The 18,894-nt window shown below is 45.2% G+C and overlaps 14 protein-coding genes across 14 annotated transcripts; 8 read left to right on the top strand and 6 right to left on the bottom strand.

Moving 5' to 3' along the window:
• Positions 1-37: 37 nt before the first annotated feature.
• On the bottom strand, positions 38-1,669 carry HK407_12g17450 (class I (M) tRNA synthetase; the record flags this gene model as incomplete). Its single annotated transcript, XM_060421696.1, has 1 exon — positions 38-1,669. One exon carries the CDS (start codon positions 1,667-1,669, stop codon positions 38-40), a length of 1,632 nt encoding a protein of 543 aa, XP_060276071.1.
• Positions 1,670-2,029: 360 nt separating this feature from the next.
• On the top strand, positions 2,030-3,001 carry HK407_12g17440 (cytidylyltransferase-like; the record flags this gene model as incomplete). The annotated part of the gene is made up of 1 exon (XM_060421695.1): positions 2,030-3,001. The coding sequence occupies one exon, from the start codon at positions 2,030-2,032 to the stop codon at positions 2,999-3,001; it is 972 nt and encodes a 323-aa protein (XP_060276070.1).
• A 337-nt stretch (positions 3,002-3,338) lies between these two features.
• HK407_12g17430 (putative helicase) lies at positions 3,339-5,348 on the top strand (the record flags this gene model as incomplete). The annotated part of the gene is made up of 1 exon (XM_060421694.1): positions 3,339-5,348. The coding sequence occupies one exon, from the start codon at positions 3,339-3,341 to the stop codon at positions 5,346-5,348; it is 2,010 nt and encodes a 669-aa protein (XP_060276069.1).
• Positions 5,349-5,494: 146 nt separating this feature from the next.
• HK407_12g17420 (AAA ATPase) lies at positions 5,495-6,982 on the top strand (the record flags this gene model as incomplete). Its single annotated transcript, XM_060421693.1, has 1 exon — positions 5,495-6,982. The coding sequence occupies one exon, from the start codon at positions 5,495-5,497 to the stop codon at positions 6,980-6,982; it is 1,488 nt and encodes a 495-aa protein (XP_060276068.1).
• A 157-nt stretch (positions 6,983-7,139) lies between these two features.
• Positions 7,140-7,466, bottom strand: HK407_12g17410 (transcription initiation factor TFIID; the record flags this gene model as incomplete). The annotated part of the gene is made up of 1 exon (XM_060421692.1): positions 7,140-7,466. One exon carries the CDS (start codon positions 7,464-7,466, stop codon positions 7,140-7,142), a length of 327 nt encoding a protein of 108 aa, XP_060276067.1.
• Positions 7,467-7,650: 184 nt separating this feature from the next.
• On the top strand, positions 7,651-8,649 carry HK407_12g17400 (Rad51; the record flags this gene model as incomplete). The annotated part of the gene is made up of 1 exon (XM_060421691.1): positions 7,651-8,649. One exon carries the CDS (start codon positions 7,651-7,653, stop codon positions 8,647-8,649), a length of 999 nt encoding a protein of 332 aa, XP_060276066.1.
• Positions 8,650-8,827: 178 nt separating this feature from the next.
• On the bottom strand, positions 8,828-9,604 carry HK407_12g17390 (ribosomal protein S8e; the record flags this gene model as incomplete). The annotated part of the gene is made up of 1 exon (XM_060421690.1): positions 8,828-9,604. One exon carries the CDS (start codon positions 9,602-9,604, stop codon positions 8,828-8,830), a length of 777 nt encoding a protein of 258 aa, XP_060276065.1.
• Positions 9,605-9,809: 205 nt separating this feature from the next.
• HK407_12g17380 (MCMP-loop domain-containing protein) lies at positions 9,810-11,861 on the top strand (the record flags this gene model as incomplete). The annotated part of the gene is made up of 1 exon (XM_060421689.1): positions 9,810-11,861. One exon carries the CDS (start codon positions 9,810-9,812, stop codon positions 11,859-11,861), a length of 2,052 nt encoding a protein of 683 aa, XP_060276064.1.
• A 143-nt stretch (positions 11,862-12,004) lies between these two features.
• Positions 12,005-14,140, top strand: HK407_12g17370 (Sec23/Sec24 domain-containing protein; the record flags this gene model as incomplete). Its single annotated transcript, XM_060421688.1, has 1 exon — positions 12,005-14,140. One exon carries the CDS (start codon positions 12,005-12,007, stop codon positions 14,138-14,140), a length of 2,136 nt encoding a protein of 711 aa, XP_060276063.1.
• A 195-nt stretch (positions 14,141-14,335) lies between these two features.
• HK407_12g17360 (uncharacterized protein) lies at positions 14,336-14,848 on the top strand (the record flags this gene model as incomplete). Its single annotated transcript, XM_060421687.1, has 1 exon — positions 14,336-14,848. The coding sequence occupies one exon, from the start codon at positions 14,336-14,338 to the stop codon at positions 14,846-14,848; it is 513 nt and encodes a 170-aa protein (XP_060276062.1).
• An 87-nt stretch (positions 14,849-14,935) lies between these two features.
• HK407_12g17350 (putative endonuclease/exonuclease/phosphatase) lies at positions 14,936-16,417 on the top strand (the record flags this gene model as incomplete). Its single annotated transcript, XM_060421686.1, has 1 exon — positions 14,936-16,417. One exon carries the CDS (start codon positions 14,936-14,938, stop codon positions 16,415-16,417), a length of 1,482 nt encoding a protein of 493 aa, XP_060276061.1.
• Positions 16,418-16,596: 179 nt separating this feature from the next.
• On the bottom strand, positions 16,597-17,733 carry HK407_12g17340 (XPGI domain-containing protein; the record flags this gene model as incomplete). The annotated part of the gene is made up of 1 exon (XM_060421685.1): positions 16,597-17,733. One exon carries the CDS (start codon positions 17,731-17,733, stop codon positions 16,597-16,599), a length of 1,137 nt encoding a protein of 378 aa, XP_060276060.1.
• A 60-nt stretch (positions 17,734-17,793) lies between these two features.
• On the bottom strand, positions 17,794-18,381 carry HK407_12g17330 (uncharacterized protein; the record flags this gene model as incomplete). The annotated part of the gene is made up of 1 exon (XM_060421684.1): positions 17,794-18,381. One exon carries the CDS (start codon positions 18,379-18,381, stop codon positions 17,794-17,796), a length of 588 nt encoding a protein of 195 aa, XP_060276059.1.
• Positions 18,382-18,425: 44 nt separating this feature from the next.
• HK407_12g17320 (uncharacterized protein) lies at positions 18,426-18,788 on the bottom strand (the record flags this gene model as incomplete). The annotated part of the gene is made up of 1 exon (XM_060421683.1): positions 18,426-18,788. One exon carries the CDS (start codon positions 18,786-18,788, stop codon positions 18,426-18,428), a length of 363 nt encoding a protein of 120 aa, XP_060276058.1.
• Between the last annotated feature and the right edge of the window lie 106 nt (positions 18,789-18,894).

Below are 18,894 nucleotides of genomic sequence, written 5' to 3'. Positions count from 1 at the left end.
TCACAAAACATTTAATATTCAAGCACACGCTCATCATTCACCCATGCCTCGCCATCTCCTCAATTTGCTCCGGACTAAAGTTCTCAAACAACGGCTCAATATCATCACCTAACGAATGCTCATAAAACACTTTCATCTTCATATCCATCTTAAGCTCGGCCTCCTCAACTCCACACATCTTCAGCATCCTCAGGGAACTATCAGGAATAAACGGATGCACCATCTTGGCCATAAGCACCACAAGGCTGAATCCAAAACAAAAACAATGGCTCCTTCTTGCCCCATCACTAACCCCTCCTTGCACATACTCATTACCAATCCCTGAGATTTCAAACACCATTTGCAAGCCGTCCCTCAACCTTATCTCATCCATTCTTTCCTTGTACCTTTCAAACAGCTCGTTCACCACATCCACACACTTCATGTCCCTTTCATCAAGCCCTTCAATCTGTACGTGCCCTCCGCACTTCTGCTTGATGTACTTCAGCACCCTGTTGACAAAGTTCCCCAAGTTATTGATCAGGTCTCCAGACACAGACTTCTGGAAGTCATAGAACGAAAAGTTTGCATCCTTTGTTCCCTCAGGACGGATCTTCATCAGATAATATCTCCAAATGCATGCCTTCCCAAGCTTCCCATCAACTAGATCAAGCCCGAAAATCCCGTGTCGCCGGCTCTTCGAAAACTTCTTGTTTTCAAACTGTAGATACTCCGTTGCAGAAAGCCTGCTGACCAACGGAAGCCTGTCTCCAGTTGCACTCAGCATTGCTGGGAAAATCACTGTGTGGAAACACACATTGTCTTTTCCCATAAACTGCACAAGCTCGGCCTGCCTGCACCAATCGTCAAAACTCTCCCCAACAAGGTCCTTCAGAAACGTAAGATACCCTATTGGCGCATCAAACCATACATAGAACACCTTTTCCTTGAATGCCTCCAGCGGCACTGGAACCCCCCATTGGAATTTCAGATCCCTTGTCATGCATCTTGGGTACAGATCAATCGCCATCCATTGATTGAATATGTTCTGTGCATTCTGGCTCCACAGATGCCCGTTTTCCTTGTACAACTCTTCAAGTCGAGGCTTAAACCTCCCAAGCTCAAAAAACAGGTGCTTGCTCTTCTTGACAACAGGGCTGCTGCTGCAGATCGAGCACTGCGGACTCAGCAGATCTGTTGGCTTGTAAGAGTGCCCGCATGCATCGCACTGGTCGCCCTTTGCCTGGCATTCTCCACAGAACTTGCATTCTCCAACAACATATCTGTCTGCAAGAAATAATCTGCAGCACTCACAATAGAATTGCTCGACCTCCTCCTCCTTGAAGTATCCATTATTGTACATCTTCATAAACAGCTGCTGTACCAGCTGTGTGTGACTTGGCGACGATGTGTGTCCGAAGTAGTCAAACCCGATTCCAAACCATTCATAGACACGCTTGTGGATCTCCCTGTTTTTCTTGCATATCTCCTCGGGCGTTGTGCCCTGCGCTATTGCCTCCATTTCAATTGCAGTCCCGTACTCATCTGTTCCGCAGATGTACAAAGACTCTTCGCCTTTCATTCTGCAGTATCTGTTGTACACATCACCACTCAAGACACTACCAACAATGTTTCCAAGATGAGGCTGGTTGTTGACATACGGCAATGCACTTGTTATCAATTTTTTCATTATGTGGGGTTTGTGAAAATATTTAACCGCATGGCTCAGCGCAAATACTCAGCTGCTGTGCTCTCCCGCATCACTGGTAAAACATATGCATTGGGCCTGAGCATGTAGTGATGTGCAAGAATATAAATCCAAAAGGCAGCGAACCCATGGGCATCCGAAGAACAGCGTTGGAGTGGAAAGGCACTCCATGGAAAGTCCTCGGAAGCAGCCGAAAGGCAGTCTTAATTGACGTGTTTATCATTTCGATAGATTAATGCTGTTAGGTATGGGTCTACTGAACGGAATGAGGCTTACTCTTGGATGCCCATCATTTTAATTGTAATTTGTTGTTTGTTTTTATTGTCGTGCAATCCCTGCTGGATGGCATTTGGAGAAAAGAGGGTAGTGTGGACCGATGGATGCTTTGACGTGTTTCATTACGGGCATGCAAATGCACTGTGTCAGTCGAAGAAGCTTGGGGGGTACCTGATAGCAGGCGTGCATTCGTCAGAGAGTATTTGCAGGGATAAAGGGCTTCCTGTAATGAAGAATGAAGAACGATATGAGATGGTTGAGGGATGCAGATATGTTGACGAGGTTGCAAAGGATGTGCCGTTTGTTACACAGCTGAGCATGATGAGGAAGTACGGAGTTGACATAGTTTGTCATGGGAACGATATAGTGTTTGACTCTAATAACCAGGACTCTTATCACCAGGTCAGGGACATAGGAATGTTTAGGGAGGTGGAGAGGACAGTTGGGATATCCACCACAGAGTTGGTTGGAAGAATGTTACTAAACATAGGAGGAGAACAGCTTACGCTGAACAAGAACGGGCTGGAGCACACTGACTACCACGATGAGCTGTTGAAAGTGTTTGAGGCAGATATGAAGAGGGAAAGGAAAGGTAAAGTTATTTTTATTGATGGGAACTTTGATTTGTTTCATGCAGGACACGTAGTGTCGTTGAGAATAGCAAGGATGATGGGCGACTACTTGGTGGTGGGGCTTCATGATAACGAGACCACAAAAGAGTATACGAAGAGTAATCCTGTTATGAGCCTGAAGGAGAGGATGCTTACGCTGATGTCTTGCAAGTATGTTGATGAGATTGTTGTTTCGCCGTATTGCATTAACCAGGAGTTTGTCTCTATGAATGGGATTGATGTGGTTGCGCCTTCGTTTGACTCCAAGGATCTTTCAAGATATGATGCAATTAGGGAGATTGTGGAGCATAGCTATGCGGAGAACAAGTTCAATTACCTGTCTGCAGAGCATATAGTCAATAGGATAATACTGAACTATCAGAATTATGTGGATAGGCAGAAGAAAAGGCTTGCGAGGGATGTCTGAATAAATGCTGTGTTGTGATTGTTTGTGGTAGTGGAGATGTTGAAGTTAAGCCGAGTAATCGGCAATCCAAAGATTTGAATGGGCAGCTCTCAGATCATGGGAGTCTTTAGTAAAAGGCAAAAGACTCGTGCTTATCGACCTGAGTGACCAGGGGTGTTGAGGAGTAAAGTTTATGTGATTGAGTGCACATGATGTGTGGAATGGATGTGCATGATGCAAGTTTATGCATTTGAGATTAATGTGAGTTATGTAGAAGGAAGCTTATGCAGAAGATAGAATAACAGTATGGAGTGGAGCAGTAATTGTGTAGAGAACTGGGATGGCAAGATACCCTTTGATGGGCATGCGCTTAATGAAGGAGCAGGAGATGGGAGAATATTCAGACACAGGGATTGAGATGAATCTTGATGTGCCGGAAGGGATATTTCCAGAAGAGGCAAAAGTTGATTGGGACGAAGAGATTGGAAAGGGAGAGATATTGGATTTGCTTGGAGAGGCTGAGGAAGGCAGCACACTTGATGTGGAGGAGAGCGTGGAGGAGAAGATGGAGGAAATATTTGAGAAGTTGGAAACGAATCAGGTGATCCTTGTGCAGGGAAACACAGGGTGTGGGAAAACAACGAAGATTCCTAGATATCTTTTGCAGCGGTATGGGAAGATAGTATGTTCGCAGCCAAGAAAGATAGCAGCAATAAGTGTTGCCAAGAAAGTGGCTAAGGACATGAATGTGTGTGTTGGGCATGAGGTTGGATATTCCGTAAGGTTTGATGACATGAGTGGCAAGAGGACAAGGCTGAAGTATGTAACTGATGGGATTCTGCTGAGGGAGATCAACAGCAACAAGGATCTGAACGGATATGATGTGGTGATAATTGATGAAGCACATGAGCGGAGTATGAATATTGATGTGCTGCTTGGGTATTTGAAGATGATTCTGAGGAAGAGGAAGGATCTTCGGGTGATTGTGATGAGTGCGACTCTAAGCAGTGAAAAGTTTGTTTCGTTTTTTGGATGCCAGAGGATTGAGATACGGCACAGGATGTTTCCACTTGAGATTTTTTTCACGAAGAAGGGATGCGATGGAGACTACTTGCGCGAGGGATTGAAGACAGTGATGCAGATCCACAAGAGCGAAGGACCAGGAGATATACTAATGTTTCTGACGGGGAAGGACGAGATCAATAATGCCCAGGCGGTGTTGTCAAGCATGATGCCTGCTAACGAGGTTGAGATATGCTGCATATACAGTACGCTTGCACCTGAGCAGCAAGAGCGTGTTTTCAAGGCGTCGAAGAAGCGGAAGGTGGTTCTTGCGACGAATATAGCAGAGACATCGATAACGATAGAGGGGATGAAGTATATTGTTGATTGTGGGCGGTGCAAGCAGATGCGGTACTCTGCATTGCTTGGGATGAGCATATTGGAAGTTGGATGGATATCCAGGTCGCAAGCGAAGCAGAGAGCAGGACGAGCAGGGCGCACGGGATCAGGAAAGGTCTTCAGGATATATACGAAGGAAGACTACAAACGGATGAGCATGGACACGATGCCTGAGATTCTTAGCAGTAATCTTGCGAACACAATACTGCTGCTGAAGTCTATAGGGATATTGGACATTACGAGCTTTGAGATGCTTGACAGGCCTGATGTGTCGAATGTGAAGAAGGCGCTTGAGCTTTTGTATTTTTTGAGAACGATAGAGGAGAATGGAAAGATAACGGCGCTTGGGAGGAAGGCGGCAAGGATTCCTGTGGAACCTGAGCTTGCGGTGTCGCTGCTTGCATCGTGCGAGCTTGGATGCCTTGAGGATGTGAGCATTATTGCAGCAATGCTGAGTGTTGAGAATGCGTGGATAGATGTTGCGAAGAGCAGTGCTGAGTATCCTAAGTATGTGGAGGCAAGAACGAAGTATTTTGATGTACGAGGAGACTATTTTTCGCTTCTGCGTGTGTATAAAGGATGCGAGGCAGCGAGGTTTGCAGCATCGTATATGCGGAAGAAGTACTTGAACATACGGGCTATGCATCAGGCACAGAGGATAAAGAAGCAATTGGTGGCGATGCTTAATGTGCGCAGCATGTCTGACGAGAGCAAGGTGGTGCAGTCGTTCTGTGCAGGGTATTTTATGAATATTGCAAAAATTGCTGATGGAAGGTATGTGTCGGTGTTTCATGGAACCCAATGCTATGTGCACAGCAGCAGCAGCATGTTTAACAGGAGGGCGAAGTATATACTCTACCACTGTGTGTTTAAGACTGGAAGGGAGTATGTGAAGCATTGTGTGGAGGTGAGCGAGGAGGATCTTGTGAAGGGAGCGAACCACATATTTGTGAAGAAAAGGAAGTGAGGATGGAAGAGGAGCGGCAGGATTGGTATGAGCACAGGAGGAGAAAGGGATGATGAGAGTGGTGATATGCAGAATGAAGCGATTGGTGCAGATTAGGAAAGAGGGATAGGGATATAGTAAAGATCAGAATGAACCCCTATCTGAGGATGAACGGAAATCGAGAAGTAGAAATGGAAAGAAGCAAGCAAATAAAGGAAGGCGAGATGGAGATTGAGGAGTACACAGAGGAGGAGAAGGCAAGGGTGGAGGATGCAACATCTGGATTTAGTAACAGCGGGTCGAGGATAGGTGGATCGAAGGATGTGTCGTTTGAAATAATGGCAGCAGCGATGTATCAGCGAATGATGCGACACTTTGGAGTGAAGAATGGGAAGAAGAGTGAGAAGAGCAAGAGCAGTAGAGAGAAGGGAGCAAGGAATACGGCAGTAAGTAGCGGGGCGGGGAAGAAGAGCAATCGAACGGATGTGAAGTCGCTGGTGTATTTTTTGATTGGGATAGTGATTATATCGTATGTGATATACAAGCTAATAAGCATGCAGGGAGGAGAGTTTGGAGGAGAATCAAGCAGCAGTATGTCTAGTTCTGACAAGGAAAGGGCAAAGATATTGTCGTTTAAGGAAGGAAGCACTTTTAACGAGGTGACGTATTTTGGAAAGACAGACATGATGGTGAAGGTTGTGTCGCACATGACGCGGATGGTGAACATGATGCGAACGCTTAATCTGAAGGATCTTGAGAGGAGCATTGAGACTACGCAGAGGAACTTTCTGTTCCATGGACCGCCGGGGACTGGAAAGACGCATTTTATGAAGAAGCTGGTGTATCTGGTTGATCTGAACATGAAGATGCTGCAGATGAAGGACCATATTGGGAGTGAGCGTTTTAAGCAGATGGAGTTCAACGAGAAGATGATAAAGGCGAAGGAGATGAGCTCTCTGGTGAGGATTGTGTTTGTGACGCCGTCGATTTTGAACGACAAGTATGTTGGGGAGACGGAGAAGAACATCCGAGTGATGTTTAATGCATCCAAGAATGAGAACTACTGGGCGAACATAGTGTTTATAGACGAGATAGACGCGTTCTTTTCGAAGAGGAACGAGAATTCGCAGGAGTACTCGATCAAGGCACAGACGGAGTTTCTGAACCAGATTGGAGGAGCCTGCGACGACCTAAGAGGAAATGTGTTTTTGTTTGGAGCAACTAACCACTTTGATAAGCTCGACCCGGCATTCAAGAGGAGGTTTTCGACGATATATGAGTTTTCACCACCGAACGATGACGAGAGGCTTGAGATTTTGGAGCAGTATCTGTGCGACAACACACAGGGTGTGACTGATAGATACACGGATCTCTTGAAGCTTACGAATGGCATGCCGCAGTCGAAGATAGTGGACATTCTGAAGAAGGTAGCATTTTCTAACGATGGAAAAATCAATGAGGTCAAGTGGGATGTCCTTAGGAAGGAGTTTGAAGAGGCTGATCCGAATAAGAAAGGGTCTGACGGGAGCAAGATTGATGTGAATAAGTCTCTGAGGGACTATTACTTCTTGGAGCCAAGGTTTGAGGAACCAAAGAAAGACACGAAGGACAATCAGCCGGCCAGGAAGAGTATTCATAAGATCCGTAGTCGTTAGATAGACGCAGTCAAGATTATGCATTGCTTTATTTATATGTCTTGATTGCATGGATGATTTGCACAGATATAATAAATGATTGATAAATGAATTTTTGCAAGCTTTGCTTTATTGTAACTGAGTAATTTGAAGTGCCATGAAGTATCATGCCTGTGTACTACATGTAATAATGTGGCCTGGAGATGTTTATTCCGACTTCCTCTAGGGCACTTTCAAGGTCTGCCAGCTGGAACGTGGTTTTTTTTTCGTTTGCGAATCGTTTGTCCTTCTGTGCGGCCTTCTGGTTGATTTTGTGATACTGCCTGGACGAAATTGCAACATCGGTGATAAACTTGTGTGCCAAGAGTGAGACAAGCTTCTTCATGTTTGGATCAGATGTGGCTACTCCTGCTTTCTCCATGTAATGGTCTATGACAGACTCAGGAAGTAGCGGAATATAGCTTTCAAGGTTATGCTTGAGCTCGTTGAATTCGTCTTCTTTCATGGGGCGAGTGGCATTGGGTTTTTAGTGGCTAATGTCTCATATTTCATGCATATGATCGTGGAGTGTACTATAATATCAATGCAAATGAGTGTGGCTAGAATGCTAATGGATGGTGAATAAGCAATGCCTGTGCTGGCATGCATGTTGAATATGTATGCATTAATGCAGAAACAAAAAAACGCCCATGAGTGAGCTTTTTCAAGATGCAGAGTATCAGTCGGAGAGCATTTCGATCTCTGAGCTGAAGAACGGAGGGATTCTTGCAGGAGACATTGCAAAGCTGCTTGAGGCTGGATTCACGACGGTTGAATCGTTGGCGTTTGCACCGAAGAGACAGCTGCTGTCGATTAAGGGGTTTTCAGATGTAAAGGTGGACAAGCTGATCAAGGAGGCAGCAAGGCTAGTTCCCATGGGGTTTACAACTGCTTCTGAGTATCACCAGAGGAGATCTGAGCTTGTGTATCTGACGACTGGGTCTTCGGAGGTTGACAAGCTGATGAATGGAGGGTTTGAGTCAGGAAGCATAACTGAGATATTTGGGGAGTTTAGAACAGGAAAGACACAGATATGCCATACACTTGCCGTGACGTGCCAACTGCCGGTGGAGCAAGGAGGAGCAGGAGGAAAGGCAATGTACATAGACACCGAAGGAACGTTCCGATCTGAAAGGCTGTTTCCAATTGCAGAGCGGTTTGGATTGGACCCAAACGAAGTGCTGGATAACATATCGTATGCGCGTGCATACAACTCTGACCACCAGTCCCAGCTTCTGATCAAGGCATCTGCAATGATGTCTGAGTCGAAGTATGCCGTCCTGATAGTTGACTCTGCAACAGCACTATACAGAACGGACTTTAGTGGCAGGGGAGAGCTTGGAGCAAGACAGCTACATCTTGCAAAGTATCTTCGCAGCCTTGTGAACCTTGCAGAGACGTTCCGTGTGGCCGTTGTCATTACAAATCAGGTTGTATCGAATGTCGATGGAGCAGCAGCAATGTTTGCAGGCGACATGAAGAAGCCGATTGGAGGAAACATAATGGCTCATGCAAGTACCACCAGGCTGTACCTACGCAAAGGACGAGGAGAAACAAGAATATGCAAGATATACAACTCGCCTTGCTGCCCAGAAAACGAAGCCACGTTTACAATTGCTCCCGAAGGTGTGACTGACACAGATGATTAAAGCCGAGGAGTTATGCAGCGCAACCCAATAAAGCAGTTCAAAATACTTGTTGAAGTTTTTATTCTTTTGGAATGTCATGCATAGTGTCACACTCTTTGCAGATGATCCACGAGCTATGCTACTTACTATGCATTCTGTAAGCACAACAACATAATCTGCTGTGCTTTGCAGGCAATATCTACGAAAGAAGGACTGCATTCACACACCCGTCGTTTTCCGGTTTATTCGTTATCTGAGCATACTTTCCCCAAATGATCTTGCCTGCTCCATTGACTAGGCCAAGAGGACTTACATCGACCTCCACAATCGTCCCTTTCGTCAAAATGCCAAGCCCTGTATACACTTCCGAGTGTGGATTGCTCTTTACTCCAAGTATCTTCAGGTTGAATGTGGAGTTCAGCTCCTGGTAGTTCACATGTGCCGTTTTGAATCTCATTGCCATGGGCCTTATGAATCGTTCATACTTCGGCGGCTTCCTCGTGAAACCGTCCCCAACAAAGCATGGCTTTGTAACCATCCTCTTCCAATGCTTCGAATTACGCTTTCCACTTGCAACAACCCCAAACACCTCCTTCTCAGGAAGTGCGTGCACTTTTGGTATCGGGACCGAGTACTTCGATCCCTTTTCCTGGCGCTGCTGCTTGATCTTGTCATTGATGCTCCTCGCCTTTTCATTCATTTCTCTGTCCAACAAGAAATGTGGTAGCGGCTCGTACTCTGCCTTGGCCTCCACACTCTTCTGCTTCGATGCCTTCATCTTCAGATCCTTCTTCAGCTGGATTTTCTCTGCATGCTGCTTCTTTGCAAACATCTTCGCCTTCAGCCCAATCAACGTTCTCGCCTTCTTTTGAACGCTCTTCTCCTCCCTTCTGCCTTTCTTGTACTTCTTCAGCTCGTAGTCAAGCCGCCTGCCGTGCTTCTTCATGTATTTTTCAACAAAGTCATTCTGCGGCATCCATAGGGGCAAAAAATAGGCATTTGTATGCAACATCTCCTCAGCATGCATAGCAGCAGCACTTACTCTGTGCACATGGCTGTACACATGCTGCAAAAATGCATACTCAATTTAATCAAAGCATACCTTTCCATCTGCACATACTTTCACTGCTGCACTCATTGAATGTTTTGTGTAGTATTTCCAGTCGTGCAGACCCCGAGCCATGCACATTCAGGCATGGGCCGTGTATTTTCCAGAGGAGGAGCTAACGGCATTCAACGAGCTTGTTCAGATTGTGGCAGACACAAAAGAGAAGCTGAAGCCTATGCTCTCTCAGCAGAACATTGAAGACATTGCTGGATCAAAGGTGTACGAGCTATCCATACAGACGCTGGAGATGCTTGTGCCCAAAGAGCATCTTGACTCAGATGCAGGAAGCATGCTTTCATGCATATGCTGTGCGCTTTCTGAGATTTTGTACGATGCAGGGCATTTATGCATTAAGGTGCATGCCAGGATAACAACATTCCGGTATCAGAGCAGATTTGTGGATGTAGATGGTACAAGCCTTGGAAAGCTTGTGTTCATATCTGGAACTGTTTGCAGAGTGGGATTCCGAAGGATTGTGTGCATTAAGATGGAGTTTGAGTGTACGAAGTGTGGGGAGGTGCTGACAGTGAGCATGAAAGACAACATCTTTAGGCCACCTAGGGGATGCAAGGCGATGTGCAATTCGAAGGTATTTGTGCCATTGAAAGCAACGCCTGGAATGCATTGCATGGACACACAAGACATCAAGATACAGGAGCTTTATGGAGGAGAGGGAGATGCTGGCAATAGAATGCCCAGAATGATGGAATGCATACTCAATGACGATTTTGTAGGTACAATGGCGCCTGGAGACATAGTGCAGGTTGTTGGTGTTCTTGGAGTTGAGCTTGAGAGCGAGAGTCTATACAAGCTGGTTATAAGGGTCAACAACATTCAGATAGTGAAGAATAAAGGGCTGTTTGTTGAAAGCTTGGAGTGCCAGGGAGCAGACTTTATGGAATTTAGAAGAATAGCAAAGAGCGAAGGGATACTGAATCTGTTTATTGAAGGCTTCTACTCGACGGTTTATGGCAACGAGCTGATCAAAGCAGGGCTGGTGCTTGCGCTTTTTGGAGGGACACGGAAAAGCATAAGGCAACACTTGGTGCGATCTGAAATACATGTGCTGATAATCGGAGATCCTGGGCTTGGAAAGAGTAGGCTGCTTCTGAGCACATGTGTGGCTCTTCCGAAAAGCAGTTATGTCAGTGGTAGCTTTGCAACGGCAGCAGGATTGACGGTGTCACTGACACATGACCCGATTTCTGGGGAGTATATGGCTGATGCCGGGGCACTTGTTGTTACTGACAATGGAGTATGCTGCTTGGACGAGTTTGACAAGATAGACGACCATGCGGTCCTGTTTGAGGCGATGGAAGACCAGAGGGTCAGTGTTGCAAAGGGAGGCGTGATATGCAGTATCCCTACGAGGAGCACGGTGGTAGCAGCAACGAATCCCAGGCATGGGCATTTTGACCGAACGAAGGGGATGGAGGAGAATGTAAGGTTTGACAGTGGATTGCTTTCGAGGTTTGACTTGGTTTTTGTTCTTTTGGACGACCTGGCCGAGGACGAGTGCCAGGGAATATCAACAAGGATTCTCAGGAAGAGGCAGGGAGCAAATGTGCCTGAGGAGCATATTGATGAGCTAGTTAAGTCGATCAGAAGCGATGTATTTATTGAGGATCTGAAGAGGAAAGGGAACGATGTGTATGCATGCGATGCATTGAGGAAGTACATACTGTATGCAAGAGGAAATGTGTTTCCGACGCTTAGCAAATCTGCAAAGGATGCTTTGAAGGAGTATTATTTGGAAATAAGAAAGGAGTTTGGGGCGGGTACAAGGGATCTTGAGGCGTTGGTGAGGCTTACCGAGGCGAGGGCAAAGATGGAGCTAAGGAGCATAGCCACGAAGGCGGATGCGATGTTTAGTGTGGAGCTGTACAGAAGAGCAAAGTCTTACAAGAAGAAGATGGCAGTGGATAGGAGAAAAAGCAAAGACTTCAACGAGATGCTCAGGGAGTATAAGCATAAGAGTGGAGATGGACTGATCAGCAGGGAGATACTTTGCGAGATGGTAAGTGGATTTGATTGCGAAAAGAATGCGGAGGAGTTTATAGAGATGCTGAATCACAATGGTGCACTGATCAGGAAAGGAAAGGATATGTACAAGATATTAATCTGACGATGCAAGGAGGTGTATTTAGATATGTGTGCAAGGAAGAGATGCTGTTGTGCTTTGAGAAGGTAGAACGAGGTGTGCTGAACTACAGGGCGACGAAGGAGATCTGATCGAAGGATGTTTATGGAAATTTTTGTTAGCCCTTTATGGAGCGGGAGATCAGAAACATAGAGAAGAGTGATGGGATCCGACTGACATGGAATGGGTGGCCAGTAAGAGGGGATATGATGGGTAAGGTTCCGTTGGTTTGTATGTACAATATCCATCAAGAAGCCGGGGTTCTTGAGTGTGAGCCTATATACTGTATGAGTTGTGGGAGTGTTTTGAATCCGTACTGTAGTATTGACTTTGCAAGGCAAAGTTGGAACTGTGTGATATGCAAAGGAAACACGACGTTTCCAAGCCATGCACGAGGGATATCGCCTGAAAATCTGCTGCCTGAGCTATTAGGACACAACTCGACGGTTGAGTATGTGCTGAGTAGGGAGAGTGTGTTTCCTGGTGTTTTTTTGTTTATTGTTGATACATGCACGTTTGATGATGAAAGGCATGCGCTGCTTATTGATGCGCTGAGGACAGTGATGGAAGGGATACCTGGCGATTGTTTTGTTGGGTTTATCAAGTATGGGACGAATGTGGAGCTGCTTGAGCTGAGTGGAGAGAGGCCCAGAAGAGTGCATCTGTTTTCTGGGAAGAAGGAGTATACGGCGGAGGTAGTAAAGCTGTTGAATATGCCTGGGAAGCCTGAGAGTATGCATGAAGGGAAGTTTATTAGAAGGAAGTCTGAGTGCAGTGAGTTTTTGTATGAAGTGATAGATGGGCTTGAGAGGGATCCGTTTCCAGTGTTGAATGCATATAAGCCGGTGAGGTGTACGGGATCTGCAGTGTCATTGGGGGTTTCATTGATGGAGGGATGTTTTCCAAACATGGGGGTAAAGCACATGCTGTTTACGCAGGGGCCGTGTACTTTTGGGCCAGGGACTGTCACGTCGATAAGATACAAGGTGAAGGGAAGAGGAGATGAGTCTGTGGAGAGCGACTCTGTCTATGCATCGTCATCCAAGAAGTTCTACGAGGGGCTTGGCGAAAGGATGAGCAATGTTGGGCACAGCCTTGATATTTTAGCGGCAACTATTGATGATATTGGGATATGCCATATGGAGAGGATGACGGGGATTACAGGAGGCATGCTAATAATGGCACAGGATTTTGACAGGGAGATATATATATCGTCATGCAGGAAGATTATGAGCAGGGACGAGGAAGGGTGGCTAGAGCAGGGGTTTAATGCAAAGCTGCAGGTGAAAACAAGCAAGAATCTTGAGTATAAGGGGGTGATTGGCCAGGGAAAGATGGTTGGAGGGAACTGGAGGATGGGAAGCATGTTCCGTACAAGCAACATATCTGTGCTGTTGGATAGGAAATCGGATACAAAGTCTGAGATAAAGAGTGGGGAGTTTGGGTATGTGCAGCTAATTACGCAATATCAGAGGAGTGACAGGAAGCTGCTAGTGCGTGTGACGACGTTTTCCAGGATGTTTATGGAATTCCGGGAGGATGTGGTATGCAGATTTGATCAGGAGGCAGCAACTGTTTTCCAAGCAAGATTTTTGCTAATGAATAAGCATGAGGAGATAAAGGATTGCGAGCGAATGATTGATAAGAGTCTCATAAGGTTTGTGAAGACGTTTGCTAGGTACGACAAGGGAGATCCAAATACGCTTGTGCTTCCTGATGCAATGGCATACTATCCGAACTTTATGTTTTTTTTCAGAAGGAGCCTACTAGTGCAAACAGAAAACAACTCAGCAGATGAGACAACGTATTACTTCAGTTTACTGTATAACCAGAAGGTGAATGACGCATTGAAGCTGATCAAGCCGACGCTTGTTTCCTATCACTATCAGAGGGGAGTGGAGGCTGTTGAGGTTGATAGCAAGTCCCTTGAGCCGGATGTGATTCTTGTTATGGATACTTTTCATAATGTTGTTGTTTGGAGAGGGGAGTATGTTGCGGAGTGGGTGAATGAGGGGTACCATGAAGAGCCTGAGTATGAGTCGCTTAAGCATGCATTGAACAGAAGTGAGGGGATGGCAAGGGGTTTGTGCAAGTACCGGCTTCCATCTCCTCAGTTCTGTATTACAGAGCATAACAAATCTCAGCAGAGGATTATCCATCACTATGTGAATCCCAGCGGAGGGAGTTCGATTATTACAGAGAACATCAACTATGAGAAGTTTGAGGAGGCGTTGCGAAGGGTAGTTGTTTCGAATAACGAATAAAGAGATTGTGTTTTGTATGTGTGTTGAGGTGTTGATAGCACTGGATTGGAGGGATGAATGGGAAGAATCCCGAGATTGCTGGCGAAGTGGGTGATGAATACGAGTGCATTGAATGTGCACTGGGCGAGATGAAGAGCCGTGATAATTGAATGTACTACAGGTATGTTGAAAAACTGAAATTTTTTTACCCTGTAGATGAGCAAGCAGACAGAGACTGAGGCAAAGGTTGCGGAGATAGTAAAGAAGCAGATTGGAAATAATGGAATCAAGCAAGAGATGTATGAGATGATATCGATACAGACTGTGGTGTGTGATGCAGGAGAGAATGTGTTGGTTGTGAAGGTTCCGAAGGTGATACTAAAAGAAGTGCATATGAGCTATGGAAATGTGGTGAAGGCAATCAAGCAGCAGTTCCATGACTACTTTGTTATGTTTATTAGAAACTTTGAAGCAGAGTGCAAGAATGGCGAGGCAATTAAGCAGGGGTATTCGGAGAGAGAAAGCAACTGGATTGCAAATGCATGTTTTCCGTACCTGCTTACTGGGATACGTACAGATGTGTATAGCATCAACGAGTCTGTTACAAACATTCTTCTTGAGGCCCGAGCTGCGTTTAGCAAGGCTGAGATGGACACTATAGGAGCAGTGCTGAGCGAACTGCTTAAGAAGAGATTTGTTGTTGATGTCAATCACCATACGAAGAATTAAAGTATTTGGAGCTTGAGATGTTTGTCTTGTATTTGTTAGGGCAATTGCCGGGAGGAGTGAAGAAAGCATCATGCTGAACCCTTGGAGATGAATGAAGAGCCAGCGCTGCAAGCAAGAAAACCATGTTTGAAGAAATCAAAAGAGGATGTGGACGGATGGACACATCTGGACCTGAGTTCTCAAGGAATAAGGAATATATCCAAGGCGCTGTTTGATCTTACGTTTATTCGAACGCTGAATCTGATGGGCAACGAAATAGAAGTGGTTCCGAAGGAGATATGGAAACTAAAGAATCTTGAGTCGTTGAATCTCAGCAAGAACAAGATCAGATGCATTCCTGTGGAAATGGGCAAGATGGTGAACCTGAGGGAGTTGGATCTTAGTGACAATCTGATTTCGAATGTGCCGATGGAGATAGGCACGCTATACAATCTTGAGGTTTTTGAGATGTCGAACAATCCGTTGATAGTGCCTTTCAGTACGCTTGCTAAGGAGAAGAAGTTATTGGCGTTCTGTAGGGAGCACAACACAGGATATTCGTCACCAAGCGATAGGTCATGGATGGAGTGTTCCAGTAGGAATGCCTTGCATGGGGATACCGTCAGTGTTGGGGTTTTTAACATTCTTTCGAATGTGTATGCATCTAGGCTTACGTATGCACCGTCATGGGTGATCAATCCTGAGTTCAGACGAGAGGGTGTTCTGCAGGAGATTGTGCTGTACAATGTGGACATACTGTGCTTGCAAGAGATTGAGCTGTACAGCTTTTTTGACTTCTACAAGGAGCAGCTTGAGATGAGATGCAGCTATGATTCAATTATATATCCGCGAGGAAGAGTAAAGAATGTTGCTGAGAAGAAGAGCGTCGATGGATGCGCAATATTCTGGAGGCGAAGCAAGTTCCGGCTGATTGCGCAGTTTCCGATTGACTTCTACCAAAAAATGGCACAGGATGCTAAGTTTGAAGAAAACCGAATGCTTCTTGACAGGTACGGAAAGAAGGATAATGTTGCAATTGCTGCGCTTTTAGAGAAGACAAACGGGCAGCAGGTGCTGGTTGTGAATACGCACATATTCTGGGATCCTGAGTATCCAGACATTAAGCTGTTGCAGACGATACTGCTGATAGAGGAGATCCAAAGGATCAAATCAAGGTATCCAAATGCATTTGTAATTATGCAGGGCGATTTTAACTCTCTTAGGTGCTCATCTGTGTACAAATCTGTAACAACTCAGCAAATCGATACTGCTGACTTTGGAGACATGAAATGCTACCAAGATATATGCAAGGATGCTACGGGCTTAGGCATGAAAGATGCATATGCGAGCCAAGATCTGGAGTTTACGAACTTTACTCCTCAGTTTAAGGATGTAATAGACTATATATTCTATGGCGATGGGTTGACATTAACATCCGTGTTGTCGCCCGTGGACAACGAATATACAGAAAAGGTTGTGGGCCTTCCAAGCATTCACTTTCCTTCGGATCACGTTTTCCTAGGTGCAAAGCTTGCATTCCCAAATAAGATGTCTGTATCAAGCATGTTTAATAAGTCCCTGGCAAAGTAGCTGGGCACACTACAAGTACTGTAACAAATGATAATAAACCATTAGTATTTGAATGCATCGCCAGTTACAAAAAGTGCATAGATATTACCCCTGAGAACATGATGATTAAAGTTATCCCTGGCTGATGCTACTGATGAATTCTTTGTTCTGATTCTCCTTGATTATTGTTAATGTATTGTTCAACTGCTGAAGTATGGGGATTGTGTGTTCGTGTCCGCCATTGTCCTTATTTTTATTCTCTTGAATTCAGATTGCTCTGCTATGCTCATTGCTTGTTTTTTAACGATAGGCATGAAATGCCTCTTGAGTTTGATTGTTTTTGTACCGTGTATTAGGCTCAAAACTGATCTTTGGGTGTTTCTATCTGTGCCGTGTGTGCTTTTACCTCCTTCGGCTGTACACTCGTCTTCTTCAAAAGAGCCCAAAAACAACAGGTTTTCATTTGTGTCGTGCAAATGCCTCCTCCTTCCTAGGACGGGATCATAAACAACCTGATGCAGAAAGGTCTTTTTTGCACGTGCAAAGTCATCTAAGTATGTGCTAGAAACAGGCTTCTTGCTCCGTAGATGCTCAACCACCCTTTCGACTGTTTTCTCTCTGGAAAGTAGCTTATGGGCAGTCACCACGCCAACTCCCTGCACAGAACTCAGGTAGTCACACCCACTTAGGATTGCAATGTCAAGTATATTTTCTTTGAATTGCCTGTCCTTTGCTTGCTCAAGACATACTCTGTTGAACTCGTAAACAAACGCACCATCAAATTTATAGAGCACATTTTCAGATCCATATGCAATCAAGTCGCTATCCTCTGTCATTATGTAATCTACATATCCTATTTTCTGTAGATAGCAGAGCTGCGCATCAGATTCATAGGGAGAAATGATATACTCCACATTTATCCTCTCTAGCATACTTGTGATGTCCAATACGATCTCCTTAGTAACCGAAATGCACTGCCTCATGCATGCCTTTGCTTTAGTCGGGTTGTTCTTCATCAGCCATATTTCCGCCTCCTTTCTGCTGTGCTCCTTCTTTACTTTTCTTCTCATGTTGGTCTCCTCTTTGCTCAGCAGGCTGTCTCCATCAAGCACAACCACCGGCGTTATCCCCTGCTTCTCAAGATGCCTGATCTTCGCCTCAAACAGGCTTATGTGCTGTCTTGTGGGGATCTTGAAAAACAGCTCTTCAGCAACACATGGAAGAACTTGATACATCCATCCGTGCCCATCTATCCCCACTCTGTGCGACCTATAGCTAGATATGTGCTTCTTCACTAGCTTTGGCAAAACTATAGGAAGCAGGCCAGATATTCCCATACAGGGAGTGTGTCTCACAAAAATCAAAATGGCGCCAAATCTTTTATTAATCCTGAGCACTTATTTCCTAAGATGATCCTCATATACTGTCTGGAGTCCTCCATACTTCTCCTTCAGCCTTGAGTTGATGATTCGCAGCCTGTTGAAAACACTTCCAGGCTTCGACCCCATTATCAGCCTACAAACAGCATCTTTTGCAATCCTGATGTCCTCCACCACTCCAAGAAGATGCACATTCTGATCCTTTACAAGCACCTTTGCCTTGCTAAACTCCTCGATTGCGCCTTTTGTCTTTCCCTCTCGCCCTATGATCCTTCCAATCGCTCTTTCTGCATGAAGACCTCTGAGCGTCTTTACCTCTGAAATCTCAAGATGGTCCAGAAACACATCATTGAACTTGAGGATTGCCATGGAGTCTTCGATTGAAAACCCCAGATTGATCGCTTTAATGTACTGCACTGATCTTTCCAAGTACGACGGGTCTTCGGTATGCTCGCATGTTCTCATCTCTATTGTTCGTGCCTTGATATTCATACGGATCTGAATCTTGCATATCTCAACTATTGGCGTGTATATCTTCATCCACTCATCCTTGATGCTCTTCATCTTTCCCATCCGGATCGGCACCGACCTGCTCTGGACATCCATCATGGGCGATGCATGCGTACGATTAATTGGCCCAAGCATCCGCTTCATATTTCATTCTCAATCTCACTAAAAAACCAGGCATACGGACTGCTGGGATTCTCAGCCAATGCATCAATTGCATTGCTAGCATCTTTGCTGTTGGCATTTATACCATTCTCAGCTGTGCCATTAGCAGCTACATTACTACTAATTCCATTACTGCTTGCAATATTGTGTGCATCAATGGAATCGCTCTGGCTTTCAATATGAATGCATGGTTCTTGACTGCTTTCCATTGCCGAGTGCACAGCAGACACTTCCTTCTTCATACTCATTGCAATCGCCCTGATATCAGCTTTCATCTCCTGCATCTCATGCAGTATCTTTGAATACGAGACGACCACTGCACTTATCAGCTCAATGTCCATTTGTATGCATCAACACACTCTGGATTAAACCATTATGCAGAATGCACTCCAACATATGCTGATATACACATCGGCATTCATATTTCTATATCCAATCATGCAGCAT

Source organism: Ordospora pajunii, assembly GCF_021821965.1.
Source record: "Ordospora pajunii strain FI-F-10 chromosome Unknown Cg_12A, whole genome shotgun sequence".
Taxonomy (NCBI): Eukaryota; Fungi; Microsporidia; family Ordosporidae; genus Ordospora; species Ordospora pajunii.
Note: the sequence above shows the minus strand (reverse complement) of the source record. Positions and strands in the feature narration are given on the sequence as shown.